Source organism: Erigeron canadensis, chromosome 7 (genome assembly GCF_010389155.1).
Source record: "Erigeron canadensis isolate Cc75 chromosome 7, C_canadensis_v1, whole genome shotgun sequence".
NCBI classification, from domain to species: domain Eukaryota; kingdom Viridiplantae; phylum Streptophyta; class Magnoliopsida; order Asterales; family Asteraceae; genus Erigeron; species Erigeron canadensis.
In genome coordinates, this window is record NC_057767.1 from 28,744,607 (window position 1) to 28,771,688 (window position 27,082).

Below are 27,082 nucleotides of genomic sequence, written 5' to 3' on the forward strand. Positions count from 1 at the left end.
ATGATGAAAGAAAGGTATAATTTTCCAAAGACTAAACACACTAAGTTGATAGGTTTGGTTTATCTGTAATTGTTGGAGCAACATATAGTTTTCAAAATCCACAACAAAATTTCGTCACAATAACAAGTACAAATATATTTTGCATGACTACACTCATACTTATATATCCGCGCAATGCGGCAATATAATGGCAGTAGACGAATGGCTGTAATGGTATGGTTATTAATGTAAAAAGTTTTGTTGTAAAAATGAATTAAATGTTAAGGGTAAATGTTATAATTTAAGTTCATTAAGTTATTATAAGTATTTGAAGTAAATATTATAGATATTTCAAGTGAAAATCTTTAAAATAGTGAATAAAAAAGGAAGAGACATTTATGGATTATCGATAACTTAGTTGAAAAAAATGAATCAAAGCAAATGCTTTATAATGTAGTGTAGATTTATAATAACTCTCAAAAACAAATAATTGTTGTCTAAAAAACTTCTTGTGCCTTAATTCAAGGATTATTATCTGGGAATGTAACTAACGATGATAAAATATTTATGTATTATAAAAATCTCGTAAATTGTCTATGTAATGCAACGAACTTTCAAATCCTGGTTATTAAATGTACCCAGGTATATGTAGCAACCATATAAGCTGTTACGTGTAAGTTTTTGATTGGTGTACATCCAATAATCCAGATTCAAAAGTTCATTATATGTAAATATTTTACAAGATCTTTACATAACATAGACATTTTGTCATAATTACTTACATACATAGATAATAATCCCCTTAATTAAAATAAAAACAACTTATTTTAATAGATGTATACTCAGAATCTCATATTATGTAGTAACATGTTTATATATGTTGTAAATAGTAAAATTTTATTTATTATTGTACCAATATAATCTTTTTTAAAAAAAGGAATTTGAACAAAATAGATTCCATCTGCAATTCTGCATTGTCAACAAATTTCTCAATACCTATTAATTATTGAAATATTTATAAGTCTTGATCTAAATATGTCCATGTATCACACAAGGTAAAAATTGATATCTATGTTAGTAATACTAAGTTATAGTACCAGACTTTGTGTGTCAAACAAAGTAAAGAAGTGATAGATAATATGTTTTACTTAGTACTCCATATTTTCTTTTCAAGTATAATTGTATTTAAGATTTATTTAGATAATACATCATGTTCCTGTAATTTGTGCTCGAACCAAACAACCTGCAACTCGTTTAACCCGGATCCAAATCATGAAAACCTTAATTGTATTGGATTTAAGGGTGGTTCGTAACAAGTGGAGATCATATTACTCATCCAAACAGCACCCATACCACATATTTTATATATTTATATACAAATAAATACACACACCCAATCCAAAATAAAAGGCTCTTTTCAATGGTGACCAGACCCCTCTTGACCATCACATGAGTGCAACACTTCCACTTCACACTCAATACAACATATTCTTGGTCAAAGACACATTTGACTTTTACAAGTCAAATTTCTTAAACAAAACTTCAAATAAAGTAGCAGCCAAAATTAGAACCTCTATTAATAACTTCATATAAGTTTAAATATGTAAAATTAATTAAATGAAAACATGAATACTACATTACAATATTGGACATATTCATCTACTACTGTCTGACCATTTAGTGAACTGAAGTAGAAAGACTCCTAAACAGGTACCCAACAAGAACTAGCATACAGTATCCGCCCCTTCCATCCTTGTAATATCCATTTACGATCTTCATCAAATACGAAATCTTTATGATACCCTTCCCTCTTACATCTCAACTTTTCAACAAGATCCTGGTTCAGTGGTTTCAACTTGAACCCAGCCCGTGATACTCGCACCTGCCATTGCTTGTAGGATTCTGGTCTCTCAACCCGTTCAGCACCTTCACACGCTATCACGTTCATAGCTCCACGCCCAAAAAACTGCTTTTCAAAATTCAACCTTTGCTCATTCTCACGCTCGATAGTGGCATCAAACATATCAAACAATGCAGAGTAGTAAAATAGAGTTTCCTTGAAACGAGTCACAAAGAATGGAGAACTATAAGCTCCATTAATGACTTCATGAACAAAAATATCTGGTTTCATATCACGAATCAGCTTCAAAACCTGGTCTCTTGGACTCTCTACACAAACAGTCTCATCCAGCAAGTTCTGGAACCGGGCCAAACAGTTGACTGCTAAAAATTCGTTTCTTTGAAGCTTGAGGTCTTCAATTTTAATTGTCTCCCAATTTTGACTTGCTATGGCATTATACTCAAACGGGACATTGAACCGTTTACAATAATTGGCTAAACGTCGACCCGTCTCCTCTAACCTTTCAGCTGGGCGAAAACCCGGTTGGGGGTACTCTATTCCAGTAATCCTCAGCATAGGTGGCCCATTAGGTCTGTTTGAAAGATGTTTAATAAAAACGGGCCACTGAAACCCGTATGCAATACCGAAATCCACTATATGGATAGTTGACGAGGTTGAAGCTGAATCAAATATTGTTTTGTTAGCAAAAATCATGGCAACCTTCTTGAAGGGGCAAGCTGAAAGAAAAACTTGATACGCCAGCAACTTGTCAACAGCCGAGATCCTTGAGGCACATTTAGCTGCATAGAGTTGAGAACCAGTTCCAGCCAAACGAGCCTCAATACCGGTAACAAATACATGAGCTAACCTCTGTGAAGCATCACCAGAAGTAGATGTGTGCTGTCTTATCTGATTTAACTGTTCATATGCTGACCTCTGGTCACCAGCAGCAACCGCTTGGGCACAGTTTACTAACAGGGTACTAAGATCAATAGCTTTAGCCGTCTGTTTTCTAGCAGCACGGCTATTATTAGAGCCACCTGTTGGCCCATTTTGCTGTGATTTGTGGTTTACATTAATAGGTAGTTCTCTATGACATGGTATCAGGTTTCCATTAGCATCAGCACCGAGAAGAACTCTATCGAAGATTTCAGATAACTCATCTTCTTCCACATAAACAGCAGATTGCTTGCTGCTTCGCTCTTCCTCAAAAACATTGTCCTCTGACTGATAATGCTTCCTTCCCTTAAGCCCATTGGACGGCTTATCTTTTTCGACTTTCTCCACTTTCTCCACTTTGACTACGATCTTTGGAGAATCATCTTTTGAATCTTGAGGCAAGTCGTACTGATCCAAATCAATAACAAGAGGTTTACTTAATGGTAAAAATCTGCTAGCTTCCTCCATTCCTCTATTGAACTGCTTGATAGACTCACTATCCGTGAATATATTCTGTGCTACGTGTGTATTCAACATTTCAGCATTCGTGACACTAGTATTAGAATCATATGACCAAAATGGGGCATGATCAACGGACTGAGCTTGTGCAACTGACGAATTTGAATCCAATTTGTAACCGCCAGACCAATCGGGATGAGGGTAGTTGCCATAACTCGTGCTACTATTAGTACTAAAATCACCTGAACTCCCAACAACATTATCTTCTGAGTTTTCAACATTTGCAGATAATGTAACCTGTGGTTGAGAATAAGGGTATTCCTCACCAAGGGCTTCATACAACGATCTCTCAGTGGCTTGTAATTCCAAAGGGTCATAAAACAAACTTTGCATTCCTTCCACATTCTCTTCCACGAGAATTTGGTCTATGAAGTCAAACACATAATCATTGAACTCATCTGGAGAGTCCTCTTTACTAGGGGACACACTTAAACCACCAAGGTCCAGGTTCGTTTCAGGGTCATGCACAGGGTTAGGAAGGTCTAAGAAGCTGAAATCTAAACTTTCGTCTTTGAATCTATAACCATTACCAACACTTGAATTATGATCAAAGATTGGCAAGATATCATCATCATATGGTGTGAAACCATTGATGTGATCATAAACTTCATTTTTTCGTGGCTCCATTAACATATACTGTTTTAATCACCTTTTAAACAAACTATAAAAAACCAAGCTTCAACAGGCATGAAAGGCACCAGGATTATCCTTTTATAGAGATCCCAACTTCTCATACAACCTACAAAAGGGTTACTAAATTAGGAAAGATTATTCACTAAAACCTACCCAAAAAACAATAAAGAAGAATAAACCTAATAATCATATTATATAACATGTTCTCAGAGGCAAAGGCTTAGGTGACGTTTGATTTCGACTTAATGTACTTAATGAGTAAATGTCTAGACACAAAAGTTTGTTTAATTGACTTAATCCATAACTTGTAACTTAAGCTCCAAGGTGGCCTAGTGATTAACACTCTGAGATGTTTACAAGAGGAATCAGGTATCGAAACCCACTAGGTACAATCTTAAGGGTGGCGAGGGAAGGGTTAGGAAACAGCCATGAATACCCCGATTAGGCCATGTACAACTGAGGCACAGTGAAGGATTAGGAAACAACCATGAATATGAGTCAAAAGGCTCGCCCTCCCCAACCTGGATACGAAACACCTCATCTATGTTACCTACAATGCATAACCTAACCCGAAAGGTCATGGACGTGTTGTTATTCATCATTAGGGGGCGTTTGGAATTGCGTTGTGCAGCGACTTTTTGATTATTGCGTTTGTAAAACACAAATAATCAAAAAAAAAAAAAATGTTTGGCTGAAAAAGTGATTATCTATGTTTTCACAGAGAGTACACGCAGTTTTGGAAAAGCAGGTAGACACATACTTTTTCAAAACGCAGTTTTGAAAATGCAAAATCCATTTCGAAGATGCAACCCCAAATACCCCCTAAGTCATGAAAATTTTTAAGTTTGCCTTTTCCAAGTATTGGTTATAGCTTTCATTGAAGTACATTATTCGGTAAAACAAACAACTTTTCAAAATTAAAGCCATGATTTTCGTCTCGCGGTATACTAATGACCAGAAGGTTCATTATTAATAACCATATACTACTTCAACAAAAAGTAAAATGACCATATTAATGATCCAGAACGTTCATTCAGCTCATAAAACAAACAACCGCTTTGTTCATAATAAAAGCCTTGATTTTCGGCTATACCGCGAGACTAAAAGCTTGTGTGTAGACAGATAGAGCTTTTATAAGTAGATCAAAACCACATTCATATTTCATAACAAACTTAGGCAGAATCCAACTTTTCATATTTACAAAAAAAAAAAGTACCTAACAGATCCATCTATATACTCTACAAATTTCTTTTAACATAAAGTACCCTAAAATAACAAGTACTATTCTAGACTCATATTAAATAAAAACTGCACACACAAAAAACAAAAACAAAAACACAAAAAAAAACATGTAACAAGACAGAAATATATTCATAAAAATAAAATGAAACGAAACAAAATAGATTTATGGTTTGTTTCTTACCTTAAAAGTGGTGGCTTTTGTACGGCGTGCAGAGAAAGATAAAGAAAAAGTTGTGAGTTTAAGGTCAGATAGAAACAGAGGAGCGAGTGTGTGTGTATAACAGGGGAGGTGTGTATATGCACATAGTTTGGTGTGTGTGTAATGATGGGGATCTGGACATGTGTGGGTTGAAATTTACCGGAGAAATATAAGTAAGAATTAAAGAATATTCAACATCAACAAGAAAACAAGAAAATAAATATTCAATTAAAGAAGTAGTATCTTTTTATTTTAGATTTAGATCTTCTTTATTTATGTCACAAATCACATATATTATCCATTCAACAACCTTTATAAAGTCAATAATCTACTCATATTAATTAAAAGATACTGATATTAGTATCTTGATAAAATTTTCACAATATATCATACTTTATAAATCAAAAATACAATAACCGATAATTACACTATTATTCATAATTTATGATATAAAAATCTGTTAAATTATGACTGATACAAACAATAAAATTATACTTTATGAATATACGATTCACGTGAAAAACTAAAAATGCATACTATTTAATGTATAGTTTCAATAAAATATTAAAAATTGTGATACAAGTATCATTGTCTTTTATTAAAAGTTTTGCTTTTTAAAGTTAAAAAAATAATTATCCATTGATGGAATCACAGTCGTGCGAGGTGGTAAACTTGGTCATCGATGATGGTTATTCATAACAATAATAGTTAACGTATAAATGATTAAAAATGGTTAACGTATATATGGTGTAATTTAGGCAAATCACCTCTAAATGATTAAGGATCAAATCCATGTCTTTCACTGTCATTTTTGCTGACTTGATATGCCAATGTCTTCGAATACATTACATTCGTTGAAAAGTATTAATTTGGTGATATTCATAACTGCATACCTTATTAAAACACGTCAAAACTTGATTTTGTGATAAAATAAATTATCATACTAAAATTTAGAAAATATCGTAACTCAAAATAAAAGTATTATTGATTAGTATAACACATTTATGTAACTTGACCTGAAATTATTAGGATAGAGTCGGTAATTTCTTGCCAATAGAATAATTCGTAGGTTACATTATGTTATTACATGAAATCGTCACCTTCACTAAAATAATAAGTCGACTCCTATATGATAAAGAAATATAAAAGATACTGATTTGATTCAACAGGTAGACTTTCATTTGTACTTCAACTTGTTAAACACGTTTAACTTCAATGACTTAATGATCGAATTGTTAAATCCTTGTGACCTAAAAACTAAACACAATTTGATATATATATATATATATATATAAGAACCTTTTTTTTGCTAGAACCTTTGAGAACTTTTCAAATCAAGCCCAATTGATGATTGTTTTTTTACATGAAAATTGTTTTTTGATTTTTTTCTGAATAACTTATGTGTAATTTTGAAGTTTATAATTGTGTGAAGCATAGATTATCATCCGTTATATAATTATGTGGAGATTTGGATTTTTGATCACATGTGCACGAATATTGCTATGATCACATATATGCAAGTCGATCACATGTAATCATAGCAATATTCATGCACATGTGATCAAGAATCTAAATCTCAACGTAATTGTATAACTGATGATAATCCATGCATCTGCACAATTATAAACTTCAAATTTACACATAAGTTATTCAGAAAACAATCAAAAAAACAATTTTCATCTAAAGAATAATAATCGGTTGGGCTTGATTTGAAAAGTTCTATATATAGGGATAATGACCTATGGATGTAGTGAACTATGACAAAATGTCTATGTTATGCATTGATCTAATCAGGGGTCTATGTTATGTAACGAACTTACCAAAACTGTCTAAGTGATGCATGTTATCGGGTAATCTACAGGTAGCCGGTTACCATCCATTTTTTTTTAAAAACTTGGGATAATGACCTGTGAATTTAGTGAACTATGACAAAATGTCTATGTTATGTATTGATCTAATCGGGGGGTCTATGTTATGTAACGAACTTACCAAAACTGTTTAAGTAATGCATGTTATTTATTGTTTCCAACTCCTCCCGAGTATTTGAGACTGGTATTTTCTTGTTTCCATTTAGTTATTTATTAATATTCTGAAAAGAGAAATGATGAATTCCGGGGTCAATGGGATTTGATCTTTTTAGCTTTAGTCTTGTAATGTGTTCTTCTAAGCTTGTTGTTTTGTTGCTTTAACTAAAATCTAGCAATTAGTTATTCTTTCTTATTTCAATTCTAAGTTATGCCTCAAGAATCCATGTAAAAATACGTCCTCTAGTCTCATTGTGTGTTTGTGTGGCTTGTATATATGTACCCTTAGCTTTGTGTGTGTCAATGTGTATATATTTGAGAATATATGTAATGATTGGACAGATTGGTTACAGGCTCTTGACCTTATAAGGGATCGTAATCTTCAAATGCGATTTTAATTTTTGAGATCTTTGATTTTTTGGTATATGATTGTGTTAGGGTTAATCGGACTAATAAGGAGGTAGGTGGCAGCCGAAAGATCTGAAGGTGTTTACAATTTTTATATAATTACATAACTTATATACATATATGTTTCCATAACTTATATTTATTTATATATGTTTTTTTTTTTTTTGAACAGAAAATTTCATTAAACACAAGGTCCGGACCTCAAATCAAGGGCCGAACACATAATTACAAACCATTCAATGGGTATTTAACCCAATCGTTCCAATCCACATTTTGTACTTAGTACGATAATTAAACCAAAAAAGGATAAAACTTTCACCCTTGTCACCATGTCCACCATCCGGGGTTCGAGCCTTGAAAATCTTCTTATTTCGCTCATTCCAAATAACCCAACAGGAAACCATCAATATACCTCTTAAATCTTCATCTTCCACTTAGTACCCTTGGCCACAAAATCCATATTCATAATATCATTTACTGTTCGGAACATGCCTCGATCTATCCTACACCATTTCCAAATAAAAGACCAAACCCCAAAAGCCACCCCGCAATCAACTAGCAAGTGCTGCAACGTTTCATAACCTGTATCGCATAGGGGGCAAGACACGTCCGGTAAGTTCATCGTCCTTCTAATCAGCGCCTCACGGGTCGGTAAACGATCCAGCATCATCCTCCAGGCAAAAACATTCACTTTAATCGGGATCCAAGACTCCCACTTTAGAACCGATCCAGGTCTAGCAGATCCATCATCTCCCAACCAATGTTTAACACCCGCCACACTAAACCTCCCATCTTTGTCCGGCTCCCATATCCACATATCATCTCCACCTGCAAAGCGGACCTTAGACAGCAAAGATACGCCTCTTGCGCTTCAGAAATAGTCTGCACAGTAGTTGTTTCCATCACCCATGTGTCTGCGAGCATGATACCATTCTCAACCTGCAATAGCCGCATACCAACTTTATCACATTTATTCTTGTCCACTTCAAACAGCCCTGGCCATCTATCTTTTAACGGAAACGGACCTATCCATAAGTCCAACCAGAATCTGAGATCAGCCCCATTCCCAAGCTTACCCCGAAATTGTGATTTCAGCGAACTCCCTTTTATGACCACCTTGTCCAAATGACTGACAATACTCTTCCAACACCCAGGAATGGACTTATTAATCGGAAGGAACACCCACCTATTCCTACCTCCATGAATGCACTCAATGACCCTTCTCCACATACTATTAACATCGGATTTAAATCTAAAAGCCCACTTTGCAAGCAAGGCCGTATTAACTTCAATAAGCTTAGAAATACCCAAACCTCCCTCCTTCTTTGGCCTTGTAACAATATCCCAACTCACCCAATGCATACCCCTCCCCTCCTTACATCCTACCCAAAGAAATTTCCGCATCATTTTTTCAATCTTATCAACCACGGAAGCCGGGGCCTTATAAATCGAGAGATAGTATACCGGTAAACTAGCTAACACCGCCTTCAACAAAGTAAGCCGGCCACCTATGGACAAAAGCTTAGACTTCCAAGAACATAGCCTATTTTGGATCGTATCCACCACCGGGTCCCAATTAGAAATACGGTTCATATTCGCTCCCACCTTAACGCCTAAATATGTACAAGGCATATTTCCAATCTTACACCCCAAAAATTCCGCCATTAAGCTAACCTCCTCATCCACCACCCCTAAACCAAATAACACCGACTTATGAATATTAATTCTCAATCCGGAGCATAAGTAAAAAATCCGCAGGATACGATTCGTCACACACAAATTATTTGCATTCCAATTCCCCAGAATAAGCGCGTCATCGACCTAAAACATGTGGGACACCACCGGACCTCCATTAGGGAGCTTCACCCCTTCCAACATACCCAAATCATTTGCTTTAGCAAACAAGCAAGCCAACGCCTCCATCACAATAAGAAAAAGAAACGGGGATAATGGATCTCCTTGTCTAAGCCCCTTTTGACATTGGAACTCAAACGTAGGCGAGCCATTTACCAAGACCGCAGACCGGGCTGAAACCAAAATCCCTTTCACCCACATACACCATCTCGGTGGGAAACCCATACGACCCAAAACAAAAAGCAAAAAATCCCAACTCACATTGTCATACGCCTTTTCAAAGTCTAATTTCAACAGAAAGACTTTTCTTCTATTTTTCTTCACCCAACCAAGGACCTCATTAAGCACCATAGGACCATCAAGAATAACTCTCTCCTTCACAAAAGCCGATTGCGTAATTGAGATCAAAGCTCCAATGACTTTCTTCAATCTCTCCGCGACCACTTTAGAAATAATTTTACTAATTACCCCAATAAGATTGATGGGTCTGTAATCCTTCAATCCCATAGGAGTCTTAGTTTTTGCAATAAGAGTAATAAACGAAGAACTGCACTCCTTGCTAATTTCCCCAGATTGATAAAATTCTTCAAACACCTTCATAAAATCTTCCTCCAGATTCGACCAAAAATGCGTAATAAATCTAAAATTAAAACCATCCGGGCCAGGCGCCTTATCAGCACCGCAATCAAAAGCCGCCGCCTTCACTTCTTCCTTAGAGAAAGGCTTCGTAAGACTTCCAATATCTTCAGCCGCAACCTGTTTCAAATAGTCACAACAAAAGTCGGGTCTATGAAAACAATTCTCCTTAAAATTATTCCTGTAAAATCTCAAAACCTCCCTTTTAACTAGAGCCGGTTTGGAGATCCAAGACCCATCCACTACCAACCCCGGAATAGCATTGGCAGCCCTCCTCCCTTTGATGCACCGATGGAAATACCCCGAATTCTCGTCCCCTAAAGAAGCCCACTTGACCCTGGATTTTTGCTGAAGATCCCGATTTTTTAAGATTAACATATTCTCCAATTCCTTTTTTCCTTCCTCCCAGACCCAAATTTCCTCCTCCTCTAAATCCCGAGTCTCCAGTAACCGCTCCATATCTTGCACGTCTTTTTTAATCATCTCCAAATGTTCTTCTTTTTTAATAGACATCTTTTTCCACCAATCTCTCAGATCCTTTCTAACCGCTGCCAACTTCCTATGAAGCAAAATATCCGCAGGACCATCACCATAAGATCCCTGTAAAGCCCCAATAACCACCTGATCACACCCATCCCTCTCTAACCAAGAGTTAAACCATTTGAAAGGTTTAGCTCCAAAGTTAGAGTCGTGCAACAACAGCATCAGAGGACTATGATCCGACAAAACCCGCGGAAGGGCCCTTAAACAAGCCCCCGGCCATCTGCCAAAGAACTCTTGGCAGACCAAAACACGATCAATTTTGCTCAATTTACATTCATTCCCAGTGCCGGCCGAATAAGTAAACTTGTTCCCTTGCATAACATATTCCTGCAAATTAGACTCCTCGATAAACCAATTAAAATCGTTAGCCACGCCTTTATTAAATTTAGAGTTCTTTCTCTCTTCCTTCCACCTGACAGAATTAAAATCACCAATACACACCCACATCCCCTCTCCCCCCTGCATAATCCTAGACAAACACTCCCAAAGGGCTTTTTTCTCATTAGCCTTTTGAGGCGCATACACATTAACCAAATTCAGCACCGAACCATCTTCAACCAATGTCCCTCTGGTAATCAAAAAGTTCTTGTCCTCTATGGAGTCAACCTTAATGAACTTACGACTATTCCACAAATTTATCATCCCACCCGACCTCCCATTAGCAGAAACCGAGTCCACCCCGTAATCCCCATTACCCCACAGAGTATCAAAATCAAACCTAGTATCATCCAACAGTAAAGATTCTTGTATCGCGACAAAATCAATCCCAAAATTACGAATCATATCTTTCACCCCTTTCACCTTACCCCCAACCCTTAATCCTCTAATATTTATGGATAAGCAATTCATTTCAAACCTGCTTGTAACCCGTCACCTTGAATGGAATCCTGTAACAAATCTTCGAACCCATCTAGATGGACCCCCAACTTACTTCCAGCTTCTTTTGTAGCATCAACTTCTTTATAGACATCCACTTCAGTGGCCGAACCGGGAGTAGTCTTCTCAGTACCATCCACCCGCTGCGTCTCCATTTCTTGCACATCATTATCATCGTCTGCTATTAGGGCTTGAAAAGAATTAGAAGTATTTATTGGGCCTTCACCTCTAGATTTGACAACATTCACATCTGAGCCCAAAATGAAAGGGTCCAAATTAAAAGGATCATCCCCCAACAAAGTGTTTTCTACATCATTGTCCTTTTTGGGCCCTTTATGTGGTCTTTCATTGCTACTAGGATAACCCCCAGAACTGTTCTGGCCCATATCCATCATTTTATTAATATATTTTTTCCTTTTAAGAAAATTCCCATCCACATTTAAAGCATTTCCTTGAATAATTCCAGGCATATCTCGCACACCCCCACCTTCCTTATTTGCAGAAGGAAAGTCAACGTTAATTCCGGAAACATTGATATCATTAACTCCCAAATTACCATTTTCCATAACCACCTCTTGTGCATTAACTCCAGTCTCCGGCGATTGAAACTCCGGCCGGGGAACCTCAGCAGCGGATTCCGGTGACCTACTCGAGTCTTCGTCACCATGAGAACCATCGACATCTATCACAAAATCCTCCAACCAGTCATTACAGTCTTCTACAACCCACACCTTATACGTCTTCCTTCTCCAACGTATGAAAGCCTCTTCATGAATCCGATTCCCATGATTGACTAAAACTCCTATGAACTGGAACGAGTTATCCATCCCAACACGATCAACCCTAGCACCTTTCACTACCTTTCCAAACAAGCCCCCCACGTCGTTGACAACCTTATTATCCAGTAAGGACATCGGAGTACCATAGATCCTCAACCATGCAATTCGTTCAAAAACCACATGTTGACCATCCCATATTTCCGGGGCTCGAAAGTGCTCCGGCACACCAACCAGTTCATCTCTGGCCATAATCGCCTTATCTTTAGTATCGAAAACAATCAGAACCACCAAACCTCCCAAACATTGGATCTTGCCTTCATGCAACTTTAAATCCTTGAGAATAGAACGTAAATTTTGCAGTGTGTAAAGGGACGATAACCGAACAACCACAGCCTTCCCATGCAAGTGCACCAACGCTTCTGTATCATCATCCACCTCAACCGTTTTACCCTTCGCAGCCCCTGTAAAAGCATCTTTAAAAGATAGTCCATTCACGAACGTATCTCTCTTTGTACCATTCTCTTTTTCCTCCCTTCCTACCTTCGTATGATACCTTTTATCTTCCTTATATTTCTGTTTAGGATCAAATTCTCCTTCCTCCAAAACAAACCTCGCCACGTTACATTTCAAACGGAGATCCCCCATCCTAACCGCAGACAAACTCTTAACCATCTCCGCCTTATTTTTAACATCAAGCAACGTAACAAATCCAAATCTCTTTCCTTCCTTATTCCTTTTGCGTGCAATATAAATGTCGAAAATGGTGCCCATTCCTCTAATCGCCTCCGCAATATCATTCCCACTGCAACGATCCGGCAGATTGGAGACGAAAAACTTTGTTAATCTTGCCTGAGTCTCGGCCGGAATATGTTAAATAAATAATTTAATTATTTAGATTAAATAATAAAGGAAAAAAATTGATGACCGACTTTAGCCTGTAACATGCATCACTTAGACAGTTTTGGTAAGTTCGTTACATAACATAAACCACCAATTAGATCAATATATAACATAAAAATTTTGTTGTAGTTCACTACATGCACAAATCATTATCCCATATATATATATATATATATATATATATATTAAGAGAAGTGCGCAAGATGACTCAACTACTGTGGCTGAACAGATCTTGCTATATAGCAAAATAGCAAGATCTGTTCAGCCACATAGCAAGATAGCAAGATCTGTTCAGCCACAGTAGTGGAGTCATCTTGCGCACTTCTCTTAATTCATGTTCTTTATCATCAATTTGAAATGGTATTTAAAGTTAGGGTTTATAGTTCCTGTAATCTTGATTTTATAACATTATAATTATCTTTTTAATTTAAATCACATAATCAATTTTCTATCCAACAGACATTTTTATCAAATCAACATTACACTATGGCATTCTTCAAAAATAAAAAATAAAAAATAAAATAAATTATATTAATTTAAGGAAAAATAAGAGGTTGAACAAATCTAATTGGGTACCTAAAAGCAAAAGGTTAGAACCTGCACCAACATACTTACTATTGTATTACTTTATCCCTATTATAATAAGTTGGTCAAAAGATGCAATCAATTAGACCAATTACTCGAAAACTAACAGTGTAGTATTGAAATTAAAATAATAATCATTAAACCATATTTGAAAAAGAAGCAACTTGTTTTTGAATACTATTTGTTTACACCTGACACCTTCCTATCAAAATGCTTTCGAAAGTTGTTTCGAATTTTGATTACTTAAAATATTAACGAGTAGTCAAAATATTAGTAAAAAAGACACTATAGTTTGCTTGTTGCATAAGAATATTAGTTATCAACTACAGTACTAAACAATTTTATGGATTACATATTTGGATCATTATTTGTAACTTGGCAACATTTTTAAGGTCATATGGTTTGTCTCACTTATCGTCGCCATACATTAATTATCATTAAAACTTACGAGCATGGTACCCGCGTAATGCGGCGGCAGTAGTGGGGAAGACGGTCTGCTTTATTAGGGATGTTGGGTAGTTACGTAAAGAAAAAAAAACAAAAAAGTCCAAGGGCAAATAAGGTATTTCAAAGACAAAAATATTTAATAAGGGAGAAGGGGGGGTTGTTTTATAATTTTATATTAGGAGTAGAGATTTGTTCTATTAACTCATTAATTTTTTTTTGTAAGAGATTAAAAAAAAATGGTACGAAGCAATGTAGACAATATATATAATGAATATATAGTGGGTAATTGGGTATGGGAAGTAATATTCTTACTACTATCTTTAAGTAATGTATCACAGTGTACATATTGTATAACTGACAGTTCAAGCCGGTAATGCATATTTGTGGTACATCAAATAAATGGTACGAATATCACTTCCCAATTGGGTATAGTTGGCAAGTGGAAGTCAAGTCAGGATTAAAAAAAATGGTAAAGATCAATTTATGTGTTATGATTGTATTGTATTGGGATTATAACAAAGTGAAGGGAATATGAGGCTGTTAGGCATTTAAGTTAGGTGAAAAATCCCTCACATACCTTTTTTAAAGGGAAGTGATATTCGTACCACTGTTTTTGATTGATGTACCACAATGTACAAGTTTTACAGCTGACTGTACAAACCAGTATTACACAAGTGTGGTACATCAATCAAAACAAATGGTACGAATATCACTTCCCTTTTTTAAACCATAAAAATCATGAGGCCAAACACTTATTCAAAATATTAAAATATTGGTATGCAGAGGATTTTTCATCAAACTTGGGTCCATACTCACTTTTCTCCTATAACAATGGTACCCAGTTTCGTCAAAGGAGAGATATGGAAATATATATATAATATATATATACTCGTCCCTGTATCGAGGGGTAGACTTTAGAGAGAATTTTTTTCATATAGGCATTTGACAAGAATGCATACAAAAAATACAATGATACCAGTAAAATGGTGGAGAGGTTACCGGGTAAGTGATTTGGTTGGAATTGGGCTCTAACTTTTAAGCCCAATAACGTCAGATTTCAAAGTAACTGGACTTTCCATTTGGTAGATTAGCCCACAACGGGATCGCTAAACAAATTGTCACAACTTACAAGATAGAAGATATTGATAACAATTTGGTCTTGGGGTTTTTCATAATTTCGTTTTCTATCTTATGTGTTACATACAAATGTGATAAAAGGTGTTAGTTTGTTATTCGTTAATGCCTTTCAAAAAAACAATTTACTGTGGCCTTTCGAAGCATTTTAATGCCAATAACATACTCGTATTAAATAGAAAAAGAGTCGGTAAAGAATAAGAAGCGAACAAATTAGATGTAAGGTTTTTGTTCACATAAAAAATATTAGATAAAAACAAATAAAACCATTTTTTTTCTCTTCTAAAAATTGTTATATATCATGAAAATTATTGTGTACTAATGTATATATATGTGTTATATTATAATGATTAAACTGTCAAAATCTTATCTGATTGTTATATTTTAATACTTATTTTATAATACCTAATATTTAAAATTAATTATATTTATACCACCTTATAAAACATATGACTTCTTTCAATCTTCTAAAAAAAAAAAACTTGATATATCCAAAGTTCTTATCAGTTTAATTTATCAATTTGAAAATCTCCACTTAATATACTTATAATAACTACATTATCTCTTTACCATCAATAACGCTTTCATTAATAATCACGCATTCACGCTGTCACCGCCACCACCACTACCACCCATCGCCATCGCTACCGTCATGACCACCACTGCCGTTATCACTACCACCAGACACATTATTAACATTATTCAACAGCTAAACACTACAATAAATCGATAATCACTATGCAAACCTAAATGTCCAAACTATAGATTTAGTTAGTTGCCGATCTAACTTTACAAATCCAAGTATTAATCCAAGTATCCAAACTTTTCAAATAAAGCAATCTCTAATCTCTATCTCTCACCACGATTCCACTTGATTCATTATTATCACTTTAATAATAAAATAAATAATCAATCACTTTATTTACAGATCACAAAATTCACAAACCCCAATTCCCGATATATACCTGTATATCACACACACACACATGACACATATATAAAAACAATCCATATATATATATACCTCTGAGATCATCATCAAACAACAACAACATTGTCAACTGTTTCATCCAAACCCTATACTTTAATTAAATTAATAATAGATAAAAACAAACAAAAATGAGCAAGAAATCTGCAAAATCAGTTGTTCAGCAAAAACAACAACATACGAACAACACACATTTATCTCCTTTTAAACTTGCCAAATTGTTTGACCCAGATGCTTCTTGGGACAAGGTAGTTTCTCATCTTTTTTTTTTTTGTTATATGTATATGTGTATGTGTATTTATATACTATGATTATGCTGTATTGTATATTTGTATGTATACTTTTTGTGAAATTGGACAATCTGGATCAGAATTATGTGTGAGTAGCTCAATTAAGTTTGACCAAATGATTTAGAGTTGTTACAAGATTGATAGGATCTAGTGTTTTTACGGGCCGAAAACGCGTTGTGTATATAAGGGCAAGATGTAGTTATGGACCCCAGTGTTCTGTTTTGGGTATGGTGGATGTGGGATTTGTTTAAGGTGTTAAAGTTTTGATCTTTCTTAAGAGTAGGATGACAAGATTATAGATACAATAATTGGATGATGTCGAATTTGGTATTTTCGTCCTACTAACTATTAAGTTATTTGATGCAAGTGCTTTGATGCTTTCTTAGTTGAGTTCGATAATCAGGGTATTGGTCTGCACGATAATGTGATTTGGTTACTGTGCAAGTGATGTTTTGCGAGTGTTGTATAGGCTTTTCAGTTCAGATTGGTAATTCGAGTTTGTGAGTGGAGTTAAAAGGAAAAAAAGAGTATGTTAGTTGTTTGGTTTTATTTTGATAAAGTTCTGAATTATTATGAAAATGGGGCTCTTGATTTAACCGGGGAAAGTGTTAAGTATTCACTTATTTTAGGTTTAGGCAGAGGTCTAAATTAGTCGGAGGTCTTGATTTGGTGAAGTCACTTGGGAAAGTTTTTTGTGACTGGATTGTTCAGTATTCAATAATTTTCTTATTCCGAGTCGAACTTCTTATATCCTTATCATTAGTTATTCTCTTATTTTCACTATTTTATATATCAACTTGAAATTAGAGAAAACAACAAATCTAGATGAACGGGGACAAAAGCATCTCGAAAAAGAAAAAAAAAAAAGATGACCGAAAAGAACTTATGCAACTGCAATTTGAAGTTTAATATATTGATCCAATTGCCATAATCACAAAGTTCCTAGTGATTTATTGGCTTATATAATGATCATCAGATGTCGGTTGTTTTGCATATTGTTGATTATTAGAAAATGTGTAGCTGTGTGTGGGAGTACAGATAATTTAGACAAGATTAAAAGCCAATGATTGGATTAGCTATTGATGTTGAAACTTCTTCAGATGGTTATCTGGATAATGATCAAAGACCAAGACTTGTGACATATCATGGATTGCCAAAAGCATGCCGATAATCAATTTTCTGTGACATTTTCAGTCTGAATAATCTACAAAAGAAACTTGTGTTAGCAAAGAATTTCATAATTCTTTGGTTCTCTCACATCACTGATGTCATCATTTTAATAGGTAGCTAATTAAGTTTCTTTGTATGGTACGTTATGTTCAACTTTGAAGCTAGTAGTGTATGAATAATCTAAATCCTGATATTTCTGTTAGGAGTGATGTTGGTAACTATAAATTGTTTCTTAAATAAGTTAGCAACCTTTTTCATGTCATTACAATAAGGTAGTAGTAATTTTTAACTGGAGTGAGATGTCACATATAAGAATGTGATGGCTTTATTAGTTTAATTACGTCACTCCTTCCATTACATATGAGAGCTGATATTAAGTGCAGAAGGAATTTCAAGGACGACATGTCAGATTATTTTTGTCCTGGTTAAATGTAATTGACCATTTATCCTATCTTTAAAAAGTAGGGAGTATTTTACCAACATCAAATATATCTGAAATGTAAAACTTGAAGTCACGTTTTTGTGAAAGAATTAACCGTTTTTGCAAGGGAAGTACTTCACAGATGCGGTTAGGTTAATCAGTATAGTCTGCTGCGCTAGTAAGTGTAGTCTATTGTTGTCCAGATAGTATTATAGTTCCTTATGATTCACTATAAAGAAAACGTTAGTCCCCAAATCTCCATTTCGGACTTAGAAGATAGAATGTTAAGTTACTGTCTGCTTTTCTGATTCGGTTATGAGTTATCTTTCTTCATTTACTCTGTTGACTTGGATTTACCCTTAAAAATGTTTATGTACATTAATTACTTGATTTGAATTATGAGATGTCACATAATTGGTTCTTCGTTATTCTAATATGATGGTAGATTTTGGGTCACTGACCATCTTAATTTATTTACTGCAGGACCAATTAGGAGATGTACTTCATTGGATTCGGCAAATAGTGGCCCTTATATGCGGGTTACTTTGGGGTGCAATTCCTTTAGTTGGTGGTATCTGGCTTGTTGCGTAAGTTCAATTGCCTTTTTGTCCTTCTCACTATTGCTACACATGAATATAACTATGCATGTTGAACTTTATTTGAATCCTGGTTGATTGGGTAACTTTGTTATTTTTCAGTTCTTTTAGAACTTTGTTGCTTTCAGTTGAACTTCATTTTATGCAATAATTTGATATGTTTATTTGAATGTGAATGCCCGGGAATATTAGTTGCAAACTTGTGCTGCAGTTAGCCAGTGACCTTTCGTTAAAAGAAGAGAATATAATTATGAAGACAAAATTGCATATTGGGTTGTAATGCTAATTTTAAATAGGCTAACGTCCATTGGTTGTTGGTTTCAGATTTTTGCTTATTTCTTCCGGTATCATCTATGGCTATTATGCAATCATACTCAAGGTTGATGAAGATGAACTTGGTGGTCATGGAGCTCTTCTCCAGGAGGGCCTTTTCGCTTCAGTCACACTCTTTCTGGTAAAGTCATTGATCCTATCGTTTGCTACCACATGTTAAAACTGCATATTTATTGGTTTGCTCATTCTTATGCACCTTAATATTCTTTCTTTCAGCTAGCATGGACTCTAGTATACAGCTTGGCACACTTCTGATTCCTCCAGATTGTTGGAGTGTCTGTAATCTCCTCATCTTCTGAATTTGGATCATTCTGAAAAGTTCATTTGCATGAGGCAGACTTTGTTTGAAAGATCAAATCTGAAGTTTTAGTATTCCCATTGATGAACTTCAAAATTTTGATTTCCTTGATTGTGCAATATTAGGTGGATTGAACTCATCACCATTTCTTAGACAATTACATTACTTTTATTGAACTCTACTTAGTTTCCCCTTCAAATTATTAGTAACAAGTTTTTTTTCTTCATATCATTGTATTATAGTAGAAGTGGGAAATTGGGTTGAATTAAATAACAGATCAGAAGGGTTTGAGACACCATTTCTCGGGTCTGGACGTCTGGTTGACATGGAACTTTTATTCCAAAATCTTTGTTACTTGTAATAGTTAGCTTGTGAGATATGATTATAAAAGTTATGCTTAATAATTATTTAGTTTCTTGAATAGCATGATTTAGAAGGCTTCATGTATCATAAAAACACTTTTGATGGCCTTTGCCTTTAGTTACTTTACTTTTGAACTGATATTTTAAATTGGACCTTTTAGACAATAAAATGCCAATCAAGTCAAGTTGTTGAAATTGCTGCCTGACAACATTGATTATGAATTATGTTATTGTGTGCATCTATATGATAATGTTTATTGACAAGTTACATCATGCATTTTATGCATAAGGGTAAACACAGGGAGACTCTTGTTGAGACTATCTGGCTAAATTCAAGTAATTGGCACTAATGTACAGTCTGTTTCCAAATCTTTCTCTGGCCACCCAAAAGTGTTTACTGAGAGGTTTTGAACCGTTGTCTCTTCTTAGACGTAAGATTGCTACCAACGGTACCGAAGAGCTCTTCAGTATTGTGGCATCGTTGGCACTGCTTAGTCGTTGCCTAGTCACTTTGGGTTCTTCTGTTAAGTGACAAAGTGGCAGCATCTTGGGTGTGTAAAAAAAGTTACAAAGGAACTAAGGAAGTGAGAATTTGTAGTTGGCAAGAGTGTCAGTTTAATAATGTTGACGTTGTCACGAGCTAGCGCAAATGATGAAGGAAGTGAAGCGTGTATTGTTGGGAGTGGTCTAAGGGCAGCCATACCACTGAAGATGGTTACAAGTTACACCATACATGTTGGTTCACTTATAACTCGTATAACCTGAATGACCCCCAAATCTCCATTTTAATTGATTTTGTGAAAAATTTACCCACTCGACCAGTTCAAATTGATTCTTTGCCCTCAAATCTGTTCAAATCGACACATCTGGTTATAAGAAAAACTGATCTAGCAAGGCATAAAGCAATCAAAGGTTTCACTTCATTCGAACTTTTGCATATGAGAGATGCTGGCTTAGAAGATGCTTTCCTTGATTCAGAGATTACAATATCATTCTTATGTGCATGATGAGTATCTCATCAACTATGCTTGATCGATTAAAAGTACACTGTTGCTTTTTATTATCAAGGCTTTGATTATCAGGTGATCTGATACTGATCTTGATTAAAAATGTCCTGTTCTCAGATCATTATACAAGTCAAACATGAGCAAATCTGTTTAACTTTATACACCCATGTACTTGAATTTACCAATAGTCTCCACAAGAGCAACAACCATTCTTGAAGTGATGAAACCGGCTACGATCCCTGACCACAATTTCTCTTTCAAATGTATTAGAGATTAGCTTCATCACAGCATGGCAATCCCCACAAATCCTTAAATTCTTGACTACTCGTATAACCATCCCTTTACCTGTTGCAATAAGGCCAAAAGCCACAGCCATCTTCTCACTATGATAAGACAACGCCTTATCTTTCTCTTCTTCTTCAACATCAAAAAATACCTCATTTCTGCTTGCAACGTGTCCCGCCATCCTTAAACGACTCGAAATCTCATCAATCATTTCACGAATCTCCTTAACTCTCGGATGAATCTTCTCTTCAGCCCCAAACTCATGGATCTCACCATTAACCTCAATTGAGCTACACCCACGAAGCTTATCGACACCTATTTGTCTCATTAGTTGTCTTGTTTTTGTCACATCATCCCACCTTCCTGCATTTGCATATATGTTAGACATTATAGTAAGATAACCCCCATCTTCATGATCAAGCTCATTCAAGTGTGCAATAGCTACTTCAGCCAATTCAATGTTCTTATGGAGCTTGCATGCACCAATGAAACCCAAACCACTTCATGTGGTTCCATTGGCATAGATTTGATTAGCTCATAAGCTTTGTCTAGTAAACCAGCCTGACCCAGAAGATCAACAATACAACCATAATGCTCGAGTCTAGGTGTCAAACCAAGTTCTTTAAGCATACCATTAAACAATGTCCGCCATTCATTTACCAATCCTGCATGCACACAAGCACATAGAACACCAAGGATTATAATCTCGTTTGGCATAACAGATTCCCTTTTCATACGGGCAAAAAACTGTAAAGTCATCTTACTTTGCCCATTCATGGAAAAGCCCATAATCATAGCATTCCAAGCAACAACGTCAGGTTTAGGCAACATATTGAAGACATATTCCGCGCTCTCCAAGTCCCCACATTTAGAATACATATCCACCAATGTTGTCCCAACCACAATATCTAAACCACGAGTGTTGTTCTTATCAATATACGAATGTAACCATCTTCCTATATCTAAAGCTCCAACTAGAGCACAAGCAGAAAGCAGACTTACTAAAGTTATTTCATTCGGATACACATTTTCACCCTGCATTTGGTGAAAATGACTCATAGCTTCTTTAATTCTCTTGTCCCGGACCAACCCCCCAATCACCGTATTCCACGATACCAAATCTTTTGTGGGCATATCACGAAAAAACTTAAGCATGGTATCTACTTCGCCATGTCTAGCATAGCCACCTAAAACCATGTTATACGTTAACAAATCCTTACTAGGGGCTAAACGAAAAAGCTCTTCTGCATTTACAACATTACCAGCTTTGATATACTGAAAGATCATAATATTCCAAACCACAAGATCCTTCCCAGGCATTCGGTCAAAAACTCTGCGCGCCACATCCAAGTCACTATTTTTACCAACACACGAAGATAGCAAAACCGTCCACGCAACCTTATCTTTCATCGGCATTTCATTAAAAACACGCCGAGCCGCCTTTATATCTCCAAACCCACCGTAAAACTCAATCAAACTCGTACCAACAAAAGTATCCAACTCAAGCCCAACTATAAACAACAACCCATGTATGCATACTCCTCTAACACTCTCCATTAACTCAGTACACGCCCGAATAACAAACAGGTAAGTAAAACAATCCGGGCCAACCCGCATTCGATCAAAAAGACCCATTACGGTTTTGGATTCATGGGTCTGTACTCTGTTGAAACCATCTGACCATGGTGTTCCAGACAAATGAGTTTGGTTGAGGCATTTGATCAAACAGTTGGTAGACATATGACACTAGCCCAAGATTAGCACAGGACGTTATAAAGTTCCCAACGGCGAAACGGCTAAGGATGACGTGGATGGATTTGAGGTGTTTTAGGGATCTTATTGACTTGGGTGTTTTTAAAAGAGATAAAGCAAGTTCCTTTTGTTGTGTCATACCATCCATTGATTCTTTTAAACTTAGAATTTTAAGCGGGTATTTCAATTGGGGTGTCAATTTCTATCGCAAACAAACTTGAGATATTTCATAGTCTTGTTTTCTATGTTTATAGGATTTGATCATTTGGGGTTCTTTCGAGAGTCTTGATTTCAGACATTCGTATAATTTATGTGTAGGTTTAAATAGTTTGTCGTTATTTAGACGAGCTAGAATCATAAACAAATCGATACGACTAACACTTTAATTAATACGTGTAGTTTGGATTTTTGAGTCTATGATTACTTCAAGCTTCATGATTTTAAGCATATATGATAATATAATATGGTTTATGATCAGTTGCATATTCGAAATTCGTATGCCCGTTTATTTTTGTAGTCAATTATAACAAAACATTTTAAACGGCTCAAAATGAATTATAACAAAGGTCCATAGATAGAACCAATTTTTAGCTCATCATTTAACTCTTTTTTTTTTAACATAATATCACACGATGGAAACATACATAAATTTACATTCATATAAAAACCTTGAAAGTATTTATATACCACAATTCCCCCGCCAACCATTCAAACCAACATTATTCTTGACCTTTTTCAAACTACCTAAAACATCAAAATTTCAAGATTAAACCACCACCCCAAATCTTAAAAACCAAACTACTGTCATGGTACGGTCATCAACCTCTAGCAAGGATTCACCGGAGATCGAAATCAATGTCGATAGCACCCCTTCGTCGTTGCCTCCCCACCACCCTCCTCCCCCTCATCAGAATCAAAACCAACAAATTTCCGAAGAATGGTTTCCATGGCTAGTTCCGCTTATTTTTGTTATCAACGTCGTTCTTTTTGTAGCCTCGATGTATATCAACAACTGCCCGGCCCATTCTACAAGTTGCATTGGCTCGGATATCCTTCATCGGTTTGCCTTTGAAAATGTTCATGAAAACCCCCTTCTTGGCCCTTCCACCACCACGTAATTTCGTAATTGAAAAAAATGCTTTCATTAATCCTTAAAAATAAAAAAGATTAGCCTTTAAATAATGTCAAAAAAATTTATTGTATAGGTTGCTAAAAATGGGGGCATTGGATGCAAATAAAGTGAACCAAGAAGGACAACGATGGCGGATTGTTACTTGCATGTGGTTACATGCTGGCTTGTTCCATATTTTCGCGAATATGTTGAGTCTTCTAGGTGTTGGAATTCGTCTCGAGCAGGAGTTTGGATTTAGTGAGTGATTCTTTTTATGTTTTGACGACCTCAAAATGATTTTCATGTTTTATATAGTTTTTCATTTGAATTGTTTCCATGTAGTAAGAATTGGATTGCTTTATGTAATTTCCGGGCTTGGTGGTAGCTTGTTGTCGTCGTTGTTTATCAGAAAATCGATCTCTGTTGGTGCATCCGGAGCCCTGTTTGGTTTACTTGGAGCAATGCTTTCCGAACTAGTTACTAATTGGTCTGTTTACGCGAATAAGGTATGTATTCATTTGTTTGGGTACATGTGGCACAATGGACATGGATAGGTCTAAAAAATGGATAGAGTCAAAAATGTATAGTAATTTATGTTAAAAAGAACGAAGTTTTCCCCATAAAAGTGACAAAAAAGGCGACTTTGTTTTTATCAATATTATGGTATCAAATTTCAACCATTCATTTTTCTCTCTATTCTTTAATATTGTACCGGGCGGGATTTAAACCCAAAAATTTAAACATGTCTCAATAGTTAATACATTTTTGATTCAATTATATTACTGTATTTTCTTTGTATTGATTAATGTTAGATTTGGCAATAACAATAAATCTTGACAGTACCTAATCCCGTCTTCAACGAAGTACGGGAGAGGTGAGATATATACAACATTACCCTTATTTGAAGATGGCATCGGGAGGTGAGGCATGTAGACAGTTTACCTCTACCTGAAGGTAGAGAGGCTGCTTGCAGAGGACCTCCGGCCATTTTTACAGAGGTGATAATCTAACCCTTGATCTCTGCCTCCAAAACAGAGATCTTCTGACTAATCCGACCCTGCATAATTAACAATCTAAATGGGAAAATGATATACTGGGCTACTTTTCTAAGTATCTAACCTTTCCGACTGCTTGGACAAATTTCTTTTACCATTTTTTTCCCTTCGGATGGTTTAACCCATTACAGATCAAACCTAACTAGATTACATACCCATGTATCTAAATTGGTCGAAATTGTAAACTACTAATTCACCTGTTGATAAACTTATGGTCATAAACCTAATGTCGTGCAGTTGACAGCAATAACGACGCTTATTCTCATGATTGTGATAAACCTAATGGTCGGGATCCTCCCACACGTGGATAACTTTGCCCACATAGGAGGATTCGTTACAGGGTTCTTGCTCGGGTTTATTCTTTTGGCTCGACCACAGTTTGATTGGATTGTCCCCCCTGGTTACTATGGGCACCCTATGAAACCACAATACAAGTTATATCAATGCATTTTACTCGGTCTCTCTGTAATAGCTTTATTTGCGATGTAAGTCTTGCTTAATTTAACCCAACATCATCTGTATTTGAAACAAGAGATCCATAACTTAAGAGTTTGGTTTGTCCCTTTTCAGATTTACAACCGGATTCATACTCCTTTTCCGTAAAGTTGATGGAAACGATTATTGTTCTTGGTGTCATTATCTAAGTTGTGTGCCTACGCCTCTATGGAGCTGTGATCCGCAATGCAACGTACGTAATTTTCTTCATTCATATATCTGTCTATCTAGTTAGCAACAAACTGCACAAAGTAACAACGTACTTTGCATTTACCACCGTTTATATTACATAATTCATATTCAATTTATAACCGTTTAAAGTTTGGTTTTAAATCAAATGGAGTTGGTCTTTTGCAGATTAGTTCAAATAAAACTGTTCTTAGTGGGGTAGTCAGAATTAGGGGACCGAACAAGAGTTTATGTTTGTCAATGGGTCAATTAACTTTAAACTAAACTAACACATAAAATTAAAAAATAGTACTAGACATAGAATTTCATAGACATTGTGGGTGGGTCATGGCCACCCTTCGCCTTCATGTGGCTCTGCCACTGACTGTTCTTATGGTGTACGGCAGGAAAGAAGGAAAGGATGCATATGAGAAATTTTTGGGTGGGTGTTCATTCGTGTGCATTTCTTTCATAGAAACTTTGATGTGCACCTATCCAAAATTTGATGCCCAACTGCTACGTTTCTATCTTTCAACCTTTATTTTTGTTTCACGATCATGTTACTATAAATGGTAAATATGAAAGTAAACCACTATTTTGTGCACTTTGCCTATATTGTTATATGATTTTAGATTAACCAATGTGTTCAATTTTTGTGCTCTTTTCTAGTCAATACGATTAGGTGATCAGCTGAACTTGACGTGTGTGAACAACGGAAAATCAAAGTTGTACATGCTACCAGATGATCACGATGTTGCCACGATACGGGAACTTTGTTCGTTGCTTTGCATCTAAGTATACTTACGAAATAGATATCAGTCATTTGTTTTAGTTCATAGCTAGGTAGTCGTCAAATAGATCGAGTGACATGATCTAAATTGATTGTAACAAATCATAGTTTTTCATATTTCATAAACATGTTGGGTAAGTAGAATTTTTTTTTCCTTGTAGATTTGTAGTACCGTTATATTGTACGAGTATTATATTAAAGTATGGAATTATGGATTTTATTATGTGTTACATGATTTGAGTATATACAAATTTTGGTTATATGCCTAATTTTATCATTTTCCTAAGGTTTGATCATTGATTAGTCCATTTTTAGGCTAGAAGTATGTATAACACTAAAAAAAGCTTAAGTCGTCACTATAACCTTTAACCATGGACTCATTTTTATCGAAATAGAGTTAATTAGGCACTTAGGCGACGGATTT

At 35.5% G+C, this 27,082-nt stretch overlaps 3 protein-coding genes and 1 pseudogene across 3 annotated transcripts; 2 read left to right on the plus strand and 2 right to left on the minus strand.

The window, feature by feature from the left end:
* Positions 1 to 1,531: 1,531 nt before the first annotated feature.
* On the minus strand, positions 1,532 to 5,494 carry LOC122608233 (scarecrow-like protein 14). Its single transcript, XM_043781322.1, has 2 exons — positions 5,334 to 5,494; positions 1,532 to 4,016 (listed from the first exon to the last, which is right to left on the minus strand). Exon 2 carries the CDS (start codon positions 3,908 to 3,910, stop codon positions 1,682 to 1,684), a length of 2,229 nt encoding a protein of 742 aa, XP_043637257.1. The 5' UTR covers positions 3,911 to 4,016; positions 5,334 to 5,494; the 3' UTR covers positions 1,532 to 1,681.
* Positions 5,495 to 16,517: 11,023 nt separating this feature from the next.
* Positions 16,518 to 20,054, plus strand: LOC122606535 (respirasome Complex Assembly Factor 1). The gene is made up of 4 exons (XM_043779385.1): positions 16,518 to 16,773; positions 18,890 to 18,993; positions 19,327 to 19,456; positions 19,552 to 20,054. The coding sequence occupies exons 1-4, from the start codon at positions 16,657 to 16,659 to the stop codon at positions 19,588 to 19,590; spliced, it is 390 nt and encodes a 129-aa protein (XP_043635320.1). The 5' UTR covers positions 16,518 to 16,656; the 3' UTR covers positions 19,591 to 20,054.
* An 804-nt stretch (positions 20,055 to 20,858) lies between these two features.
* On the minus strand, positions 20,859 to 23,181 carry LOC122606536 (annotated as a pseudogene).
* Positions 23,182 to 23,751: 570 nt separating this feature from the next.
* Positions 23,752 to 26,315, plus strand: LOC122609235 (RHOMBOID-like protein 2). The gene is made up of 6 exons (XM_043782294.1): positions 23,752 to 24,153; positions 24,245 to 24,408; positions 24,493 to 24,656; positions 25,443 to 25,690; positions 25,776 to 25,893; positions 26,276 to 26,315. The coding sequence occupies exons 1-6, from the start codon at positions 23,846 to 23,848 to the stop codon at positions 26,297 to 26,299; spliced, it is 1,026 nt and encodes a 341-aa protein (XP_043638229.1). The 5' UTR covers positions 23,752 to 23,845; the 3' UTR covers positions 26,300 to 26,315.
* Positions 26,316 to 27,082: the final 767 nt, after the last annotated feature.